Genomic DNA, 20,146 nt, shown 5'->3' on the forward strand with positions numbered 1-20,146 from the left:
CTCGAGTCAAATCCAGTTCGTTGAAGTAATGGTCTATTTATGACCTGTTGGATTTTGGCAGCACACTTCTTTGCTCAGCGACAACTTCAACAATCAGCACCAATCTTATAATAAGCATCATCGGCAACAGCTCACTACGGCAAGGATTATCAGAACTTAAAAGGTGCCTCTTGAAGCCGCAGCTCATCATCCAGGGATGAATTATGCGGAAAGATCGATTTCTTCTCAGACGAGGAGTGAAACTTTCCTGAAGAAGAAACGACCATTAGAAAAGCATCAGTCACCGGACATCATTTAACATTGTGCATCAAATTAGGGATTTAATTTCGGAATTTTAATTGTAATCAAACGTATGTTGATTTTTCAATCCACATACATTTGAGGGATCATGTTAGAATATGTGAGATCTCACCGTTGGATTGAGTTGAAATAAACCGTTGGATTGGGTGTCGATCCTACCCTGGGTCATCTTAGTGGTAGGTTCAAAAAGCAGGTTAGACGAGAAAAGCTAAATAAATTAGGATATTAGATTTGATTTGACTTGGTGGTAAATTGAGGTACGTAGGATTATTAGGTTACTGTATTAGATTGTACTCATCCCTTTCCTTTGTTATCTTACTCTTTCCATGTTTATCCTTTGACTGTTTTATTTAAGCCCTCATTAGGCTCTTTGTAAAGGATTCAAGATTAGTGAAATACCTAATTTTATCATGGCTAACGTGTACGTGCTAGATCTCACCATTGATTCAATCAACATAGTAGGCTTGGATGACGACTCGTGGTTCTTCATCATTGGTCGTGAGAGGGTAGAAGAGCCCCTTATTCAACATTACTGAGCGAAATCAATGCATTCATTCTTAACAAGTTGAGGTAAAAACTTGCTTGAAGGATGGTCAGGTCGCAAGTTATAGATCTCGCTACTAACTCGATCAACATAGTAGGACTGGATGTCTCCTCCTGGTTCTCCGTCATCTGTCATGATAAAGTAGAGCCCTAACTTGGTCATTGGTAAAGAACTTATTTTGCATGCATGCTTCTTTATTTTTTATTTTTGAAGAAAGAATGACTATATTCATAGAAAATATGAGATTAATTACAGATTCAAATCGGGGAGAGTGGACCCGGAGTAAAATGAGTCCCTCAGTGCCCCGGATTTAGCTAGTCTGCATCATTGGCTCTCCTAGGAATATGAACAAAAGAAAAAAAAACTATCATGACCATAGAACTAATCTCATCCAAAAATTTAATTAATCTCCATGGACCAATGCTAGTGCCTTGAACCCAATAAATGACACTTGAAGAATCCCCAGATTTTGGATGCATGCTTGATCCTCAAGATAATTAAAAACCCTACGATGGACTGAGTTTCCAAGTCATTAACAAGTCAATGTGTGTTTATATGACTTTTCAACAAACCTTTCTTCGCCATACATAGGCAACCAATGCAGCGATGGACTGTCACATTACGAGCATTGGAATCAAACGGTCTCCTCTTCGAAGTTCGAACTGAAAAACTTCACATGATACTGACCCAAGTAAATTCTTTCTTCATTGCGTTTGATCTCCTAAGAAAACAGGATTCTAGAAAGTCGTTAAGCTTCATTTTCCTCCTCTCCCTATAGATGAATATGAGAAAAAGAGGCTATAGAGAAAGTTAGCAACGCGTTTAGCTTCTCTCAATCCGATCACCAACTATGTACTGACAAGGAACTGCTCAACTGACTATAGAGTCATGAGGGAGAGAAGGAACTGTTCGTTCCCACTGAGCTGTGGCCTCACGTGAATGCTGCTCTCCTTACTGGTGGGACCCGCCACTTGAGGAGAAGGTTTTGTTTTATTCTATTTCATTGGATTTGAGTTATGGTTGGAGGTGACCATATAAAGAAGAGATTTGTGGGTGGCAGTGCAAGGTATCGTTTGTTTAGTAAGGGTGTAGGGTGGTAGTGTTGTCCAATTCTTTTCTGTATTTTATCCAATTCTTTTCTTCTCTTTTTTTCTTGTTTGTGGGTAAAAAGCTGGTGGGGGTGTTGGTATCAATGGGAAAGTGTGTTGTCAATTGTCATGGGTGTTTCATGTCTTATTGCTGTACCATTCGTGTGTTTTACCTTGGCGCAATAATGCTCTGCCTTTGTACTTTCTATTTTGAAAAGAAAAAAAAATAGGAAAAGAAACCTCAAGTTAATAATTTCTACTTTCTTGGTGTTTCATGTCTGTTAATTAACTTAATCATCTGCTAGCAATATTTTGTTTTTAATTTTCTTTTAGAAAAAAATAAAAATTCTGCAACAAGTAATAAGAATTAGAAGTGTTGGGAAAATTCCCTTGTTTCCCACCACCAGTGGTTGCCTAATATAATTAGGTTTTCTAATTGTCTATGATTTGTGGACACGAACACTTGTCGCGTGTCGACACTGACATGAAGTATTGGACAAAGCAAGCCCTCAAATTAGAAATAGGGATACGGCTAAAATAGAAAGCATATATAATCATAATTTGTCAATATGAATTTGTGTGTCGAGTTTCGACATGGATATGAGTTGTCTTCTAAAAATCTCGAAATGGTGACACATACATACACATAAAATTATTAACTATTATATAAATACGTGTCCACACAACCATATTAACTCTAACACTCGTAGCAATACCTTTAAAAGTGTCTAAAGGAGTGTCAACCCGTGTGGACACGCGTGTCGTGTTATACACGGCAGGGCACGTGTGTCTGAAATAAATTCAAATGTCGGCTAAATCATAGCTAATTATGATGGTAGGCAAAACATAAGAGTGTGTTTTTTCAGGTTTTGTATAACCTAAGAGAGAAAAAAGTAACAGATAGACATTTTCTCTGAGATATAATCCATTGTAATCCTTGTATTTTTCTTTTTCATAGTGTACTCGCCCGTGGATATAAGCATCTTGGCCGAACCACGTTAAATCTCGGTGGTCGTCTTGGCTTGTATTTTATTTTTACTTTTACGTCTATTTGTGGACGAACGGATCAGATTTGATCCACGGATTTTCTCGGCAAGAAGTTTGTTAAGTGGTAACAAATAAAAAGTAGAGAAAATATGTGTGTTCAAATTTAGAAGGAAATTAATAGTGTGGACCACCTTGGTGCACATATTGGTTTTAGAGATTGTTTTGCCTCGTGGCCTCTAAATCAGCCTTTGACATTTTTGTGGAGGGCAGAGGTTAAAAAAGATAAAAACTAAACTGCAAAAGGCTGATTTCAGTGTGACACACTTACTCACAACAGAGGCGAAACAACCTCGTGGTTTTACTGGCGTCTTCGTAATAATTTCATCGGGCATATGTAAGTGGTGAAACTTGAGTAAGGTTGGGTAAAATTTTGCTAAAAATGATTTGGCTTTTTACTCGAACCCCACTAGATTTTGAAGTAAAAACTCTATAAATCAACACCCTCTCTGGTTGCCACCAAAATAATTAAGTCCTTATTAGGCTAATCTTATTTCCAAATCGGATATTAAGCCATATCTTTGAAAGCCATTAACTATATCACGAGGAATGCTTTACTAGGCCACGACCTCATCTTAATACAATGCGGCACGCCCACTACCTTGTTGTGAGTCCTACCTTTTATATAGGCTATTGATATTGACACTACCATGTTTTGATGGTTGCACTAAATCATCTCATCCTTTATTATTTAAAAATCTGTCAAAGGTTGCTACAGTTCCCAAAAAAGCTCCCATTAAAAAAGAAAAGACAAGATGAGTTTGTGCATTATCCAAACATGGTAGTGCCAATATCATTAGACTGTGGGTGCAATTTATATGTAAATTAGAAGCAAATCACCTTCACCCTTAATGGCCTTATGGATCACTAAAGCAGCCCTACTTAATCTAGTTTTTGAATCTCTTAGCAGCTTTATTTGTATGATATTATATGGACGGATCAACGGTCTAGACTGCCGTCCAACAGATGATAAGTAGATCTTACTCATCAAAGATTAGATCATCCAGACCGTAAGAGTTCCTAACCACACGATCATCAGTCAGGCCAATCGAAGCAAAATTTCCAAATCTCCTTTGTATTCTTGTAATTTGAATGGTTAGATTAATGCAATTTCATTAGATCTAGATTTACATTGCATATTACCCTGGCCATCTTAATTTGTATGAAGACAAACTTTAGATTCTTGGCTCATTTAATGTGAGGGAACACGATTTGCATGTAAAAGTTGAGGCAAGAGATCGACCCTCTCATTTAAACGAGGTTGTGTAACAACTAACCCTTGTATTATATCATTATAGGGTGGGTACCCACCACTAATAGACAATGGTGGGTACAACATCATTTCTATAGGATGATCCTAACCCTCCGATGTATGGATGCTTTATGGGATAAAGCCTATTTACTTTATGGCCGGACAAATGAACGGTTTGGATCATTCTATGAAATGGGCTCCACAGTACTTTTTGAAAAATACTGGACTCCATCTGCACACAACATATAGAAATCTCAGCTATTCACATCTTTTTTTTGAAATGGTCTCAGCTATTCACATCTTATAAGTAGAAAGAGTGAAAATTACACAAAGGGAGTGTGTTTAGCAGTAAATGGAAAAGTAGAAAAAGATGATGATCGAAAATGAAATGGGGGACATGTCTTTGCCTTATGTTTTGATTCTTCAAATAGAGGCAATAACATATTGAAAGGAGTTAGTACGTTAATCTTCCAACATATATAGAGAAATTTTATAGATGCACTTTATTGAGATGGTCCAATGGGGGCACCCTTGTAGCTGGTTTTCTCAAAGCCGACCTGCTATTTAGCGTTCCTCGATATTAGTAGAAGGATTTCCTCTTCTTCTTGAGGAATTCATGGCTAGGGATTGGGACTTCTTGTTGGTCTTGATCTTACCTGTGAGGATTTATAGCTAGGATTAGCTTTTTAGCAGAAATTTCAGTGTTATTTTCAAGGTTCCTGGACCATGGGAGCTTTCATGGTAGGTGATTGAGCATGTGGTTTAATTGGGCCTCCCTTTAAGGCACATACCTTCCTCACACTCACATGGGCTAGTCATTTGTTGGATCCGATACTAGTGAAAAACATGATTGCCCCAGGACTGTAATGGGCTACAAGCCCTTCAACTTTTTCTTGACAACCCTAGGTTAAAGCAATAAGGTGCGAAATAGTTTTTTTAGGAAATTGGGAATTTTAAAAAAGAAGAAGGAAGCAATAGGATGTGAAACTAAAATGAGTACCAACCTAATCGGGCCATTAGGGCTCTAGTTGTGACTATGTTTGTTTGAAACTTTTATCCTAATACAAGTTTTTTTTTTTAAAATATGAGATCTTGATCGTTGGTTAAGGACATGTTTGGCCGCTATGAAAAAATATTCAATTGAATATCTGTGGGGTCAATGCGAGGGATGGGAAGTGGAGAGACTTATGCCCTGTTTGTTTTGGATTTTGAGAACTGATAGCGAGTAAGAAATTGATTATTGGACTCGAAATTGCGGACTCAAATTTACGTTTAATTTCGAATCGAATAAATATTTCAAAACAGTTCAATTATTGGACTAAAATTTAAGTTTAATATTGAGTCCAATAATCTGTTTTGGACTCATAATCGGTTCTCAAAATCCAAAAAAAAAAAAAAATTAAAAAATTAAAAAATTTGGGCCTTTGAGGGGACCATGAAAAGCTTCTACAAACTAGGAAAAAAAACAATACTAGATAGGTTTTTTCACTAGTAAAAGGATAAGGCGTTCAAAGTAATGTAAACTTTATCTCCTCTATATGCCTGATGTGGGTTGAAAGAATTCTCTAGGGTGGAAAAACAAATAGAATTAGTGCAAATTTCTGAGATATCTACAAACTTGTGTCATATGTTGATAGACTGCTATCAATTTCTCAGAAGTCTGTCCAAGAGAAGCAAAGTTTGTAAAATACGTATTTGATTTATCTCATGGCCAAGAATTAATAAATCAGCTTAATTAGCCACCCAAAACAAAAGAATTAATAAATCAACAGATACAATTACATTGTTTTACATTCATTCATTAATAAAACAAAGAATGAAATTACATTTTTTTTTTTTACATTCATTCATTAATAAAACAAAGAATGAAATTGCATTTTTGGATGAAATTACATTTTTAAACAAAGAATGAAATAACATTTTTTACATGAAATTAAAATTTTTTTTTAACATATTTGAGGCCTTTGTGTTAGCAACCTCCTGTAGTACCAAATCAATCTAACAGTGAGATCTCAGATATTCTAACAGGGCGAATCTTCAGGGTGCTGTGGAGTGTTTTTCAGGCTTACTTGCCTCATTCTTGTGGAACTCCATCTTTTAGTGTCCGTGGAGGAAGATGAACGCGAAGCTGAGTCAGAAAGCTGCCCTTTATTCCAGTATTTTACTAATGTCACAGCTCTTCTCCACAACCTCTTCGTGCCGGGGCTTATATATTCTTCTTCTCCCACTCTTCCTTGCCGGAGTTTCCGCAGTAAGTTAGCAAGGAAGATTAGGACGGCAAGCGTAGAAATGCCTCCTGTGAGGACAAAAAGCAACCAAAAGCTTTCAAGGGTTAGGCTCTCATTCTTGTCACTTAAGTTGGTTCCAGAACCTGAACATTTGGTGTAACCCGACATCATTTGATCTTCCAATTCCCTCAGCCTTCCGTTCTCTGATAGTGTGAGAATGGCTTTAGACATGTCACTGGTTAAAGGAGAACCCTTTGGAAAGACCTGCGAGCAGTTGAAGAGTTAATCAATTAGATGAATGAGGACTGCAATTATTAATAAGTGTTCCTAGATAAATTCCTGGTTATAAAAAAAATTGCACGAGGAATGCTAATATAATCTCTTAAAGAGGATGGCTTCACTGCATATCATATAGACCAGACCATGGTATATAGTAGAAGTTGGCACAAGATCTGCTAGGAATGTGAGCCCACTAAGCAACCTTAAAGGTACAATGCTAAAACAATTGTATCATTTTTCCCTCTATAGTATTTTCCAAAGGGCTAATTGTTCACAGATTTCTATCCCTGTACAGAACAGTGACTTATACCGACCAAAGCTAAACTGTTTTTCATTCTTTAAAAAAGAAGCGTGTCTTGTGCTGTACTCAATCTAGTAAAAAGGAAAATAGCTTGCTTATGGTTTTGGCCCATATGAGAATCTAGGCTAAAATTTGGAAAATTAATGTGTCGTGTAAAGTGAAGTGTCATTGTAGTCTTTTATGTTATTTATAAGGGATTTGCTAGCGTCCATCGCAGAAGGCATTTCACGGATGGCCTGTTGCATGTGAGAGCAGCCACTTCATGAATGAATACAAAATCTACTGAATAGAGTCTGTAGTTTTTGTTCCAACCTCCTAACACAATAAAACTTGTTTACCTTTTTCTTTGTTTATTGTGTTAGGAGGATTGAACAAGGCATAACAGAATGAAACTTCTTCCAACCTCCTTTTGTTTACCTTTTTCTTTCGAAATTGACTTTAGTACTTGCAAGGAAAAGAAAAACAAAAGAGGATGGAAATATTATTTCCTTTCAACATTAGGTGTTACTGTTTCTCAACAAAATCGGTATGAGGTTTAGAGTTTTGATTATTACTTACAAAGCCAAAGCCTCCTAGACTGTAGCTTGGTTCCAATGTCGTGTATCCCTTGCAGTATTTGGAGAGGAAGATACGAAGATATGGGATCTCGAGGAAGGCCGCTACGATCCTCCCACTGTTGAAGGCATCCGAATAGTCTTCTTCCAGGTAATTGAGCCTTACTATGCTTGATTGATCAAAATGCAGCACTTCCGTGAGGTATTTCTCCACGAATGAATCATTATCGCACCCAACTGGCAAGTGGTTTCTTCTTAGAAATTCGATGTCATTCACTTTCGGTTCGAGCCGTTGGACTGTTAGCATGGAGGTGAGGCTGGCCGTGTAGCTAGAGGTCAGGACCAAAACCACGAACAACCACATCACGATCACCACTCGAGTGAAGTTGCTACGGAGTCTCTCCCCTGAGGAAAGAAATTAACATGTGATGAATGAAAAAAAGAGCAGAAATGGTGATATAGTACTCATAAGAGGTATTTATTTATTGAAGGAACCTAATTTACGGATGGGAAATGATATTTCCACCTGATTTTGTTTGTGTTTCCTTGGTGTCTGTTTGGATGTTCGTAATATAGAAATAGATGGAAAGAAAAACAGATTCCCATTTCTTTACCATGCTTTTCCTCTTGATTTGAGAGGAAAGTAAACAGTATAAAAGGTCTTGCATTTGGAAAATTTATAGCTTGATAGTGAATAATAAATAGCAACCAAACTATACTAGGAGCAGGGGAAAAAATGTCCTTTTACTTTGATTTTTCGTATATTTAATGCAACTAAACAGAGATTATCATTACATTTTGGCTATGTTTGGAAAGTATGATTTTTATTTCATGATAAATTCGTTTCTCAAGTCGTGAAAGAAGCGTAGGGCAGGTGGGAGAAGGAAATACTTCAGAGGGCACGAATGGGTAGAGGGTGAGAAGTGGTTAAAATACAAGGAAAAAATCAATCATATTTTGGGCAGTGTTTCTTTTTTCCTTCTTTTTCAGGATTTTCTTATCCTCTCCTCACTTAGTCCCTCTTATGTCTATCGCTCCCCACCCTCTCACCATTCGGTAGGCTAATATTCTCCGAAAAAATTCATGGTTTCTCACAAAATATGGATGAGGCAAAAGCTTAATGGGAGTCTGACGCAGGAGCGGGTTGCGGAAGCTTTAATGTCAAGGCGCGGATACGGTAGCGAAAAGTTAAAGGGTATAAGATGGCGGATGGTGGGTTAAACTAGATGGTTGTTTAGAGGGCTGAAACAAGGTTGAGACAAATTAAGGGTGGTGTAAATCATGTGCTGTTGGGCTACCAGGAATAAGCATGGACAGGGTAATATGGAGGCTGCTAATGTGACTCTAGGTTTATCTTATGGGAGATATGAAGGGGCTAATGTTTGGATCGGCGAATGAAGGCTGATGAAGTTTCAAGAAAGGAGATGGGGATGATTAATCGGACAGGTGTATATTGGTTAGGTGGTTAAAGGATTAATGGGTTCTATGTGAAGGGGCTTTATTGTAGAAGATTTATGGGACTGACTAGATGGCTTTGGTGAGGAGAAAACAAGCAGGTAAGTGGCTGCTTTATCTATGGTAAATGGCTGAGAAAACACTTGTTGTTGGTCACCTAAATAATAGGAATATGTGGGCTGCTATGGGATGATAGAAAATGACAAAAATACCTTGGGCTCTTGGCTGAAATTGACTTGGTCGATGGAAACTTGAAGCAGAGAAGCTACTTCAATGGTGGATAGAGGCGGGGAACCAGGAAGGGCTGGTTCGATGAAGGGTGTTGATGGAATCCAAACAAACACATGAAATTGATGGCGATATGAAGAAGAAAACTACAAACACATTGTGTTTTACCTCTTTGATCCAAGGAAGAAGATGAAGATAAACAAGGAATATAATTCCTAAAAAAACTCAAATTTTATTCATAAAATCAGCCTCCTACGTTTACAATGAGAACCCATATTTATAGAGTGTTTTTTGTGGCCGTATCCTACTTCTAATAAAGTTAGAAAAATAGAACCAACTTTCTAAAATCTCTCAACTTTCCTAAATTATCTCTAGAATCCTAAAATAGCTGAAATTTTAATTTCTAAAACTTTTGAACGAACAACTCTTGAGAATTTCGTCCAACTAACAATCCTAATAAAAATAAAATTCTAATATAAAAGAACTTCTAATGAAACCAAAACTCTTTATTCCATGGGAACAACGTGAGCCGTTGATCTGCATGCTCAGACGAGATGCACCAGCATCAGAGTCCTATGACATTTTTTGTGTTGCATCTGGATGGCATTCTAGTCATTTGTAATGATGTAGGAATTATGTATGTGGATGACATTTACTTATTGGGAATGATTGAGGAATGTTATCTAATATAAAGATAGTACATTTTGATTGCAAGAATAAGGCTGAAGTAGACATTCTAAGAAAAATATTCATTTTTTTCTTGAAATGGCAAATAATATTGAATAAAAGGGGGGCCCCGAGAAGGGAAAACCCAAGAATACAGAAAGAAAAAAGAAACAGAAAAAAGAGCACAGCGCAGAGGACACCTCAAGGAGGAAGATGATCAAACCATCTCAAAAAATCGCTCCCCACGCCTCTCCTACCCAACAAATCAGCCTTCTCATTTGCGGACCTCCAAACATGGTACAATTCAATATTTGATTCCGCGATTATTTCCTCCATTTCATAAAAAAGAGCCAAGAATCTCTCAGGAGGAACTACCCCACCCTTCAACCATCGGATCACATTTAGAGAATCCCCTTCAACAATTAAGTTCTCGCCATAGTAGCCCTCTCACTACTAAAACACACTTCTCACCAACCTTCCCAGAGATCATAAGCCGATACAAACCGAAACTATGAATGACATCTCGTCCATGCTATAGCCACCGCAATAATGCGCATAAACAGATAATGAGGAGATTTGGATACCTCGTCAAACACCCTAGCATTTCTCTCCTTCCATACTACCCACCAAGTAGCAAGTAAACAAACTTCCCATAAGATTTTACCCTTTCTTTTCCAAGGCACAAAGCTCCAAAGATCCAGTAACATCTGAATAGATCTTGGGAATACCCAAGTAATCCCAAATCTCAAGAAAATACGACCCCATATAGTCCAGGTAAACGAACAGTGCATGAAAAGATGATCCACAAATTCCCCATCCTCAAGACAGAGAGGGCAATCATCAACAAGCCACATGCCACGATTTCTCTGAAAGTTAATGGTTTGTATCATTTCGCGCACACAGCCCAACCAAAGATGCTAACCCGAGGTGGACAATGAAATTTCCATACCTTTGCTGAAAAAGAGGGAGCAAAACAGGGCATCAAGCTTTTATAGAATGATTTGACAAAGAAAATCCCAGAAGAATCCACAGTCCATAATCTCCTATCCTTCCCTACTCTTTTAATGTAGCAGCTATCAAGGAGCCTCTTAAGATCAGACACAGACTCTTGCTCCCAAGCAAAAAAATTTCTTCTATAAGCCGGACACCACACCAAATCACCGCCACTACGATCCAAGCATTCACTCACAAAAGCTTCTTTATTTAGGTCCACCCTATAAATCTCCGGGAACAACAACCTAAGCGGCCTCTCTGCACACCACACATCTTCCCAAAAATTTATTCTGTCACCTCCATAAACTTTAAATCTAATATTCATGTTAAATGAGAAACACATTTTTAAAATATCTCTCCACACCATCAAACCCTTTTTCTTAAAGTTTTCAAGTGATTCTCAACCTCCAGACTGACACCCATACTTACTACAAATAACCCAGGCCCACAAATGAGACTGCTCCTCACCAAACCTACATAACCAATTCCCTAGCAAAGCGTGGTTGAACTCCGTAAACCTCCTGATACCCAATCCGCCTTCCTTAATGGGCACACAAACATCCTTCCAACCCACCAGAGAAATGGCTTTTTTCTCCTCTGTTCCGCCCCACAAAAATCTGCGTTGAATCATTTCTATTTGTAAGGCAACGCTAACTGGGCACTTGAATAAAGACATAAAATATACAGGGATATTTGCCAAAACTGCCTTGACTAAAACCAACCTTCCTCCTCTAGACACTAAATTTCTTTTCCAAATGTCCAGCCTTCTCCCTATCCTCTCAATTATCGGCTCCCATAATACCTTGTTTGGTCTTCCAACCCCCAAGGGCAGACCCAAATACGAAGAAGGTAAATGATCCATCTCACATCCCAGGATCCCAACCAACTCCAAGGCCTCCTCCATAGGGATATTCAAAGCAAACATCCTAGATTTATGAAAGTTGGATCTTTGCCCCGATATGATTTCATAACATCTCAATATAGATTTCAAATTTAACACTTGGAGTCTCTCTGGTTCACAAAACAAAAGGGTATCATCTGCAAACTGGAGGTGTGAGACCTCCACGCATTCACTTCCAATTCTGAAGCCTTTAAACAGTCCCACCTCACAACCTTTGGCTAGCAACCTACTCAGGATTTCTGCTACAATAACGAACAAGAAAGGGGATAGAGGGTCCCCCTGCCGAAGGCCACGGGACGACTTAAAGAAGCCAAAAGGGGATCAATTTATCAAAATTGAAAACCATGCAGAGGCCACACACGATTTAATCCACTGACGCCATCTATTCCCGAAACCCATCTTACCAAACAGAAAGTCTAAGCAGTCCCATTCCACTCTATCGTAGGCTTTTTCCATATCCAATTTGCATAATATTCCTCTCTTCTTAAGCCTCCAGTAATAATCAATGGCCTCATTGGCAATGAGGGAACAATCCAATATCTGTCTCTTTGCTACAAAAGCACTTTGATAGTCAGATATGATTACCGGTAGGACTTTCTTCAGGTGCTTAGCTAGAACCTTAGCCAAAACTTTATATAAACATCCCACAAGACTAATAGGATGGAAATCAGAAATTTTTTATGCCCCCACTACTTTAGCTATGAGAGCAATGAAGGTAGCCCCAGTACCCATGTCTAACTCCATACCATTGTAAAACTCTTTGAAAAACTCCAGAATGTCCTCTTTCACATATTCCCACACATGATTGGAAAAAGGCAAGGCAAAAACCATCCGGCCCCGGAGCTTTATCTTTACTTAATGAAAATAACCCTCTCTCAATCTCCTCCTCAAAAGGTTTTTCCAACTCCATACACATAGATAAATTCAGACTGCTAAACTCCAAATGTTCAGGTTTGGTCTAGATCCCCCTTCCGAAGAATATAGAGATTTGTAAAACTATAAGACAACTTTAGTGATCTCATCTTTACCTGATACTTCTACTCCGTTATCCACCAAAGACTCAATTATGTTTTTCCTCCTTACACTCTCCATGGCATGAAAATATGCCGAATTTTTGTCCCCCTCCTTTAACCACCTAACTCTCGATTTTTGCCTCAAGGAAATTTCCTCATGCTACCAAGCTCCTCCCTCAAATTACCACTCCCTTGCCCTGCTTCCTCCAAACCCGAAATTTCCCCAATCCTTCTTTCCGACCAAACTTTACGAGTTTGATAATTAAGCCTTTGCTCCTTCACCAATGCCCTTAATTTCTCCTTCACAAATCTAAGTTTTTTTTACCAATTCTCACATCTGATGGACCCTCTGATTGGTAAGATGCCCACCATCTTCCCAACCTTTCCTCCATTTTTGGAGCCTGTAACCATGCAATCTCAAATTTGAACGGGGGAGGACCCCAAGATTCCATCCTCGGATCCAAGATGATCGGGCAATGATCCGATACAGAATGAACAAGGGACCTTGGATAACCTCCAGAACCAGACTTAACCACCCAGGACAAATTAGGAAACGATCAATCCTACTCTTGGATTCACCCCGACTCCAGGTGAAACGGGACCCAGACAATGGGAGATCAATTAAATCATTCTTCGCAATGAACTCATCAAATACCCTCATGTTCTTAACCGATCTCCTACACCCAAGTCTCTCACTAACAAACCTAATCTCGTTAAAATCACCCCCAATAATATATAAAGAAAACAAGGGAGTGCGGATTAGAGGACTGTAAAGCACTTGGTGATTAGTAGGGGTGTAAACGGATCGAATTCGGAGCGGATACGGCTATATCCGGATTCGATTACAGTATACACTATCCGAATTCGGATTCGGATTCGACGGATATTTAATATCTATTACCGAATTCGTATCCGTCGGATATTGTTCGAATTCGGATATTATCCGTATCCGTTTATCCGGTAAATTCGAACGTTTTATTGCAGCACTTTATCTTTTTTCCCCTACTTACTCGAATGAATTTTCCAAACCTTAAAACTAGACCTCTACATTCTCTTTACAAAATTAACTCTCAAACCATAAAATATATGTGATCCTCTTCTTCCTTTTAAAACAAAGGCAGAGAGAGAGAGAGAGAGAGAGAGGGAGGCGATGGGGATGGATGATAGTGTTGGTAGTGGTCTTTGGGTTTTTCCTTCTTTTTTTTGTATATGATGGAATGGGTTTGGGTTATTTTGATGGAATGGGTTTGGGCTATTTTTGTTTTTATTTTATTTTTTCTAAAAAGAATATTCACTTTTCTTATAGAAACAAAAGATAGTGTGTCATTACTAAAAATAAATATTATGATATTATTAACAATAAATAAAAAGGATTTCCTTCTCGGACTCGGATGTTAAACGGATCGGATATACCATTTACCAGATTCGCATCCGCTAAGAGCCGGATATCTCATAAACTGATTCGGATAATATCCGCTTGAAACGGATTCGGATAATATTCGCTTTAAACGGATTCGGATGCGGACGGTAATCGAATTTCCGAATATCCATTTACACCCCTAGTGATTAGAGTGTAAAGTAATTAGAGTGTAAAGGAGAGGAATGTCATTATCAAGACGGGCAATGCCATTAAAGGAAGGTGTTAGTATCAAAATTAGGTGGTGAAAACACTTACTATGTGCAAAGAAGAGGGTGCAAAAGATGAACCAGAGCATAGTGCTGAGTTGGGTCCCCCAAGGGCCTCTGAAATCTGGGTTTCTTCGGTGTTCCAAGAACCACACGACTAGGCCCGTGTAGACAAATATGACCCCAGTCACCGCCCACATCTCCTTTGTGAAAGGTTTCACAAACAACCACGCCTTCTGAGAAGCTTCCTTCACGGGGACCAACATTGCGAGCCCCGATTCTGCGTAGGGCTGAGTGAACTCCACGTACTCTGAACGGGCGGCCAGGATTGTAACGTCTCCAACCACCGCTTCAAAATGCTGCCATTTCACACCAACGATCAAGATTTTGGAATGGTTAGAAGAGAGAAGAGAAGAGAAGAGAAGAGAAGAGAACAAAACTAAAGTGTTTTGCTTTTAGGATTTAGTTTGAGAACGGATTTCTGTCTCATAGATGACCAAGTCATGACGAAAATATTGTAAATTTCCTCTCTTACGCTATTGACTCTTTTCAAATTGAGAGATTGGAAAATTATCTGGGGAAGTACTAGAGAACTTGCCCGAGTTGAAGCTGAAACGACCCGCTGAGTTGACTGGCCTACAAAAACATTAAATGTGGAATATGTCCTACAAGGATAGTGGAAACCAGAACTTTTCATTCAGAGTTCAATGTCAATAGCTATAGGTTACCTGGTGGAAACCAGAACTTTTCATTCAGAGTTCAATGTCAATAGCTATAGGTTACCTGGTTTGCTCAGTGCCATTCCAAGGATTATTTTCTTTTTAGGTTGCCATACATGCACTAAGTTTTGGGAAATATTCAACACTCACATGTTTTAATAAGAGGAGCTCAAGTCTCTTGTCTTTTAGTATTTAAAGGGCTTGAAAGAGCTTTTCCCTTAAACTATTAAAAGACAAGAGACTTTGAGCGCCTCTTATTAAAACATGTGAGTGTTGATATCATTTCCCTATTAATATTTGAACAAAAAATGAAATTTTATACGCTGTGTGCATGTGAAGTCCGGTATTTTTTTAAAAGTACAGTAGGGCTTAGTTCAAAGGAAGATCCAAACCGTTCATTAGCAGGGCCACAATGATAATAGGCCGCATGCCATGGATCATCTCAATAGGATGATCCTAACCCTTTGATCTGTAGAGGGACTACCTATTTAGGAGACCTCTATTGATCGGAGGGTTAGGATGAGCTACGGTGTACCCATTTAACTTTTTCAAAAACATACGGACGTCTGGCTCACAGGCGTATAAAAACTACCCAAAAACACAGGGAAGTCATATTAGCCCCACCATGTTTTGATATTTACAATAATTCATCTTGTTTTTTATTATTTAAAAAGCTGTCGAAGGGTACTTGAGTTGCTATCGAGTTACCCATGACATTCAACTCGACTCTACTCTACTCATTGGAGTCGAGTCGAGTCGAGATTTTAGAATCTAGATAGGAGGAGTTGTCACCTCGAGATAGACTTCATTAACAAGGTCGTCGTACGAGCCCCCAAATTGCTCGAACACATACGGAAGATTGTAAGGCAACAGTTTCACGGCTTCTTCAAAAACTTTAATGCTGAAACCCGAAAATTTCGTATCGTTCTTCTCATCAGAATCCACCTTAACAAAGAGATTAAATTGGGATTTATTTGGAACCCCAATCCTCATTTGCTTTTCATCTGTAGGAATCGCCCACCCTAAAGGCACTGATGTTGAGTCCCCCGGCCAAAACACAGGCCCCAATATTTCCTCTTTTTCTCCCCTTTCATTCTCTGTTGTATTCTTCACAAAACCAGAAACCGGTGACCAAAATCCGAGCTCTTTGTAACTCTTTCCCACCACATTAATGATCTGAAAAATAGCATTATTCGCTGATTCCCCATCTACAAAACGTATTTCACCACTTAATCCTTTCCAATCACTTGTCAAAATCCCCTCTACCAACCCTTTACCCCCTTTTGAGTTTTTTTCCATCGCACGTGCCACAGCCCAAATGGCATCATAAGCAACCAGTGCGAACATTCCTGGCTCCGGATTTTTTTCTCCTGGGTATTCTGATCGGAAATTTTTCTGGAATTTAATACTGAAATCTTTGAATGAAGAGCTAGTTTCTGAGAAGTGGGTTTTGATTCCTAACACGCCTTGCATCGTAGAGATGACCGAGGAGTTAAAAGAATCAATAAGATTTGTAATACTTTCTGTAGTAATCCAAACATACCCTTTTTCCATCATTCCCATTTGTTTAGCCTCTTCGAATAAAAACTCTGAGAAAGGTGAAGATGACTTCAATACAACGAAGACCCTGCTCTGTTTTTTCTTCAGCTTTGTAAGTTCTTCTCTGATTATGGTTTTTGGGTCAGAGAGAGAAGATAAAGGGGGTAAAGTAGAGTGATATTCAATTTCGGACTCAACATTTTTTAGGGTTTCAGAGAGAAGTGTAATGGTTCCATCATCACCACCACTGTAGGAATTTTCTTCATAGATTGTGATTATTTTTCGCCACCCATATGAGCGAACTAGGGATGCAATACAACTCATCTCTGCTGAATAATTGTTGGACATTAGAACTAAGAAGGGCCATCGTTCTAACATCATTGGTGGAGAAATAGCAGGTGCTGAAAAGGAAATGACTGGAATTTGTTCTCGGTTTCCCACGTTGGCGATTAGTATTGCTTCTTGCCACGCTGTTATTCCCACGATTGCTTTTATTTTCAGCTCACTGATCAGATCTTCAGCTGCAATCAAATTTCACAGCCTCAGGTATCTTTTATTTATTTCTTTTGATAGATACATCCTCCTCTTTATTTTAAGGAAATTCATTCATTTGTTACAGACCCACATCTCCTTGGGAATTATAATGACTAGGAAAGTTTAGTATACGAAAGAAGTGGATCTATCAGGATGCTACTAACCCTCCGATCTGTAGATCTGAGGGTTAGCATCATCCTATTGAGATGATTTTGGGGGCACACACTATTTATTTTGTGAGCAGACAAATGAAGAGTTTCGATCATCCGATGGAGTAAGGGGTACAGTACTTTTTGAAAAATACTAAAATCTCCTATCAAAATAAGGGAAATGATATCAGCACATTCATGTTTTGATATCTGCACTAACCCTTCTTGTCTTATATTACTTACAGAGCTGTTAAAACTTAAAAGGCTATTACAGTACCCAAAAAGCTCTCACAAGTCAATTAAAATACAAAAGACAAGCTGGGTTTGTGCAATTATTAAAATATGGTTATGTTGATATCTATATATCATTTCCACAAAATAATGGGTTTCAATTCCAGTTTTGTTGCATCTATTACTAAAGGGGTTTAAGGAAATTCATTCATTGGGTACAAATTTTTATATTTACACTAAAATTCTGTTCCAGTAACTATATAAACGTTTTTTTCCCTATAAAAATTTTCAATGTAAACATTTATCTTACTAGCTTGGCCAAAAGAAAAAGGTAAGTAAAAAATATAACTTACCAGCAGAGACTGCTCGAAGGGGATCCCCGGAAGAGTCACGTATGTGAAGTGATAGTTTGGAAATGTTGGAGGTGTTGTTGAAGTCTTGAATTGCAATTTCCATTGCTATCTTTTGTTCTTTCCCGATACGGGTCTCGGTGTCGATTATGGCACCGATATTCTCTGCGGTGCCTCCATGGGAGAAGAAGAGAAGACATGAGAAGATGAAGAAAAAAATGGGTAGAGATTTAGAGGAACGAGATGGAAGAAAGCAGAGAACAAAGTGGTGCGTTTTGGTGCGCTGAGAATGCATATTAGTTATTACAGAGGAGGCTTAGACTAACAGAGGAGAGAAAACCAGATACGTCTATATTTATAGAGTAATGGGTGGACATTGTGTTCAAACCTTCTCGATAGACAAATCTTCTTCTGGTCAATACTTCAGTTGCTTGTTAAATAAGAGAGAATTTGAGTCGAATCGGACAAACGAGAGGCTGATTGGAGTTATGTGAGCCGTTAGATCAGAGTCATCTGAGGTTCCATGACAAACGGTGTAGTTTCGTGGTTGGGCTGAACTCCAAAGTATGTTGGCAAGGCCTGGTCGTGGTCAAGGGCGGGCGAGCGAGCTTGCTTTTCCAAGTCTTTTTCATAATTAATGCAAATGGTCTCCCCCACATATTATTGCCGTACACGTGGAAATTTGGGATAATCTGGATCCTCCATTCGTCAGCTACAATATTGATATAATCATATATCAGGCCCATGGTTTTAAATTTTAACGGAAATCCGGATTTAAAATTGCCAATACCTGAAACAGTACCGGATTTCGGTCAAAATTTCGTGTTTTTATATAGCCATTTTCCTGAAATTTCAACTGAAATTACCAAAATTTGGTATTAAATAAAGTATTACTTTTTAATTGTGTACCGATTTCGACCTAAATTTCGGTTCTGGTGAGGGCCTAAACTCATACCGAAACCGAAATTTAAAACCATGATCAAACCATACACAATTACACATTGAGCTTTCCAAGCCGTCATTTTAAACAAACATATTAGAGGGTTAGGATGATGCCTAGCACGTGCAGGCCAACCCAAAGAAAAAAGGGCCACATGCGAGAGGTAGTGTTAAAGTATAAAAGAATAAATAACGCCTTCTCCAACCGCTTAAGCTTTCAGATAACTGGTTGTTTCATAGAACTTTCGTGAAAGAATGAATTCGAATCAACTCAAACCCGTCCCAATTTTAGGGCAATGATATTTCCCCCCTTCTTATGGATAAAATCCCCCAATCCCCCACCTCCTCCTCCCACCACGTTATTCGCTCAGTTAAAGGCAAAGAGAAACATTAAACGGGGTGAATTTATCCTCAAGCAGTGAACCATTCTCACAGAAACCGTTGAAATGAGACAATCATAGTCATCTATTTCATTCTAATCTTGGCTGTTGATAACAGCGGATCGATATTTTTGTTGCAACAGTCCAACTTTTCTATTTTTATATTAGAAAATGAAATTTTCGCCCCTTGTCCTTCACCGGGCAGCCCCCTTGCACTGTAAAACAGTAGTAATAAATACACTAGACGGTGCTGAAAGAAAAGGGGTGAATGTATGACGTTCCTCTATTTTTCGGGCAGTGATATCATCCCCAGGGGGGGGTGTCTTTAGGATATTTTAAAGGGGAAGGAGCTACCCGTTAACACCAACTGCATTAACGATTTCTGTTAGGGGGGGATTTTATCCATTGGGGGGGTCCCTAATTTTCTTATAATATGTAGCTCAGAATATCCAACTGTTGAGATTTTGGGTCATGGTTCCTACACATTTTCTTCTACGCGTACAATGTTGGCCGTAGGTGACTGAGCCTTGTTTGGCTACGCGCCTAGGAATGCCACTAAAAAGTCAAAAAATAGGGACCCGTTCAGATCTTACGTCCCGTATACAACACTATAAAGTCGAAAAATTGGGGTTTTTCAATCTAATTCTCTCAAAAGACAAAACAAGAGTCAGATACTCTGCAAAAGCAAGACTCAAATTTCCCCCCAAGCATATGACCTGTGTATGTCTTTCTCAGGGAACATAGATTTTCTTTCCTCTCTCTTTTTTTTTTTTTATAATTTTTTTTTGGAGGAATGATAGATACAAGGGCGCCCTTGCATAAAGAGCCGGAAA

General features: G+C 38.7%; 1 protein-coding gene across 2 annotated transcripts; it reads right to left on the reverse strand.

The window, feature by feature from the left end:
* Positions 1 to 5,999: 5,999 nt before the first annotated feature.
* On the reverse strand, positions 6,000 to 18,386 carry LOC143890400 (glutamate receptor 2.7-like). Of its 2 annotated transcripts, none has more exons than XM_077395054.1 (5): positions 17,998 to 18,383; positions 15,984 to 17,251; positions 14,522 to 14,831; positions 7,595 to 7,995; positions 6,000 to 6,720 (listed from the first exon to the last, which is right to left on the reverse strand). In XM_077395054.1, the coding sequence occupies exons 1-5, from the start codon at positions 18,287 to 18,289 to the stop codon at positions 6,250 to 6,252; spliced, it is 2,742 nt and encodes a 913-aa protein (XP_077251169.1). In that variant the 5' UTR covers positions 18,290 to 18,383; the 3' UTR covers positions 6,000 to 6,249. The 2 variants fall into 2 exon arrangements, with proteins under 2 accessions (XP_077251169.1, XP_077251170.1); XM_077395055.1 differs by having other exon boundaries at positions 6,553 to 6,720; positions 7,591 to 7,995; positions 17,998 to 18,386.
* Between the last annotated feature and the right edge of the window lie 1,760 nt (positions 18,387 to 20,146).

The sequence above is a fragment of the Tasmannia lanceolata genome, unplaced genomic scaffold (genome assembly GCF_043159265.1).
Source record: "Tasmannia lanceolata isolate RefF3 unplaced genomic scaffold, GAP_Taslan_0.1 ptg000013l, whole genome shotgun sequence".
Classification (NCBI taxonomy): Eukaryota; Viridiplantae; Streptophyta; class Magnoliopsida; order Canellales; family Winteraceae; genus Tasmannia; species Tasmannia lanceolata.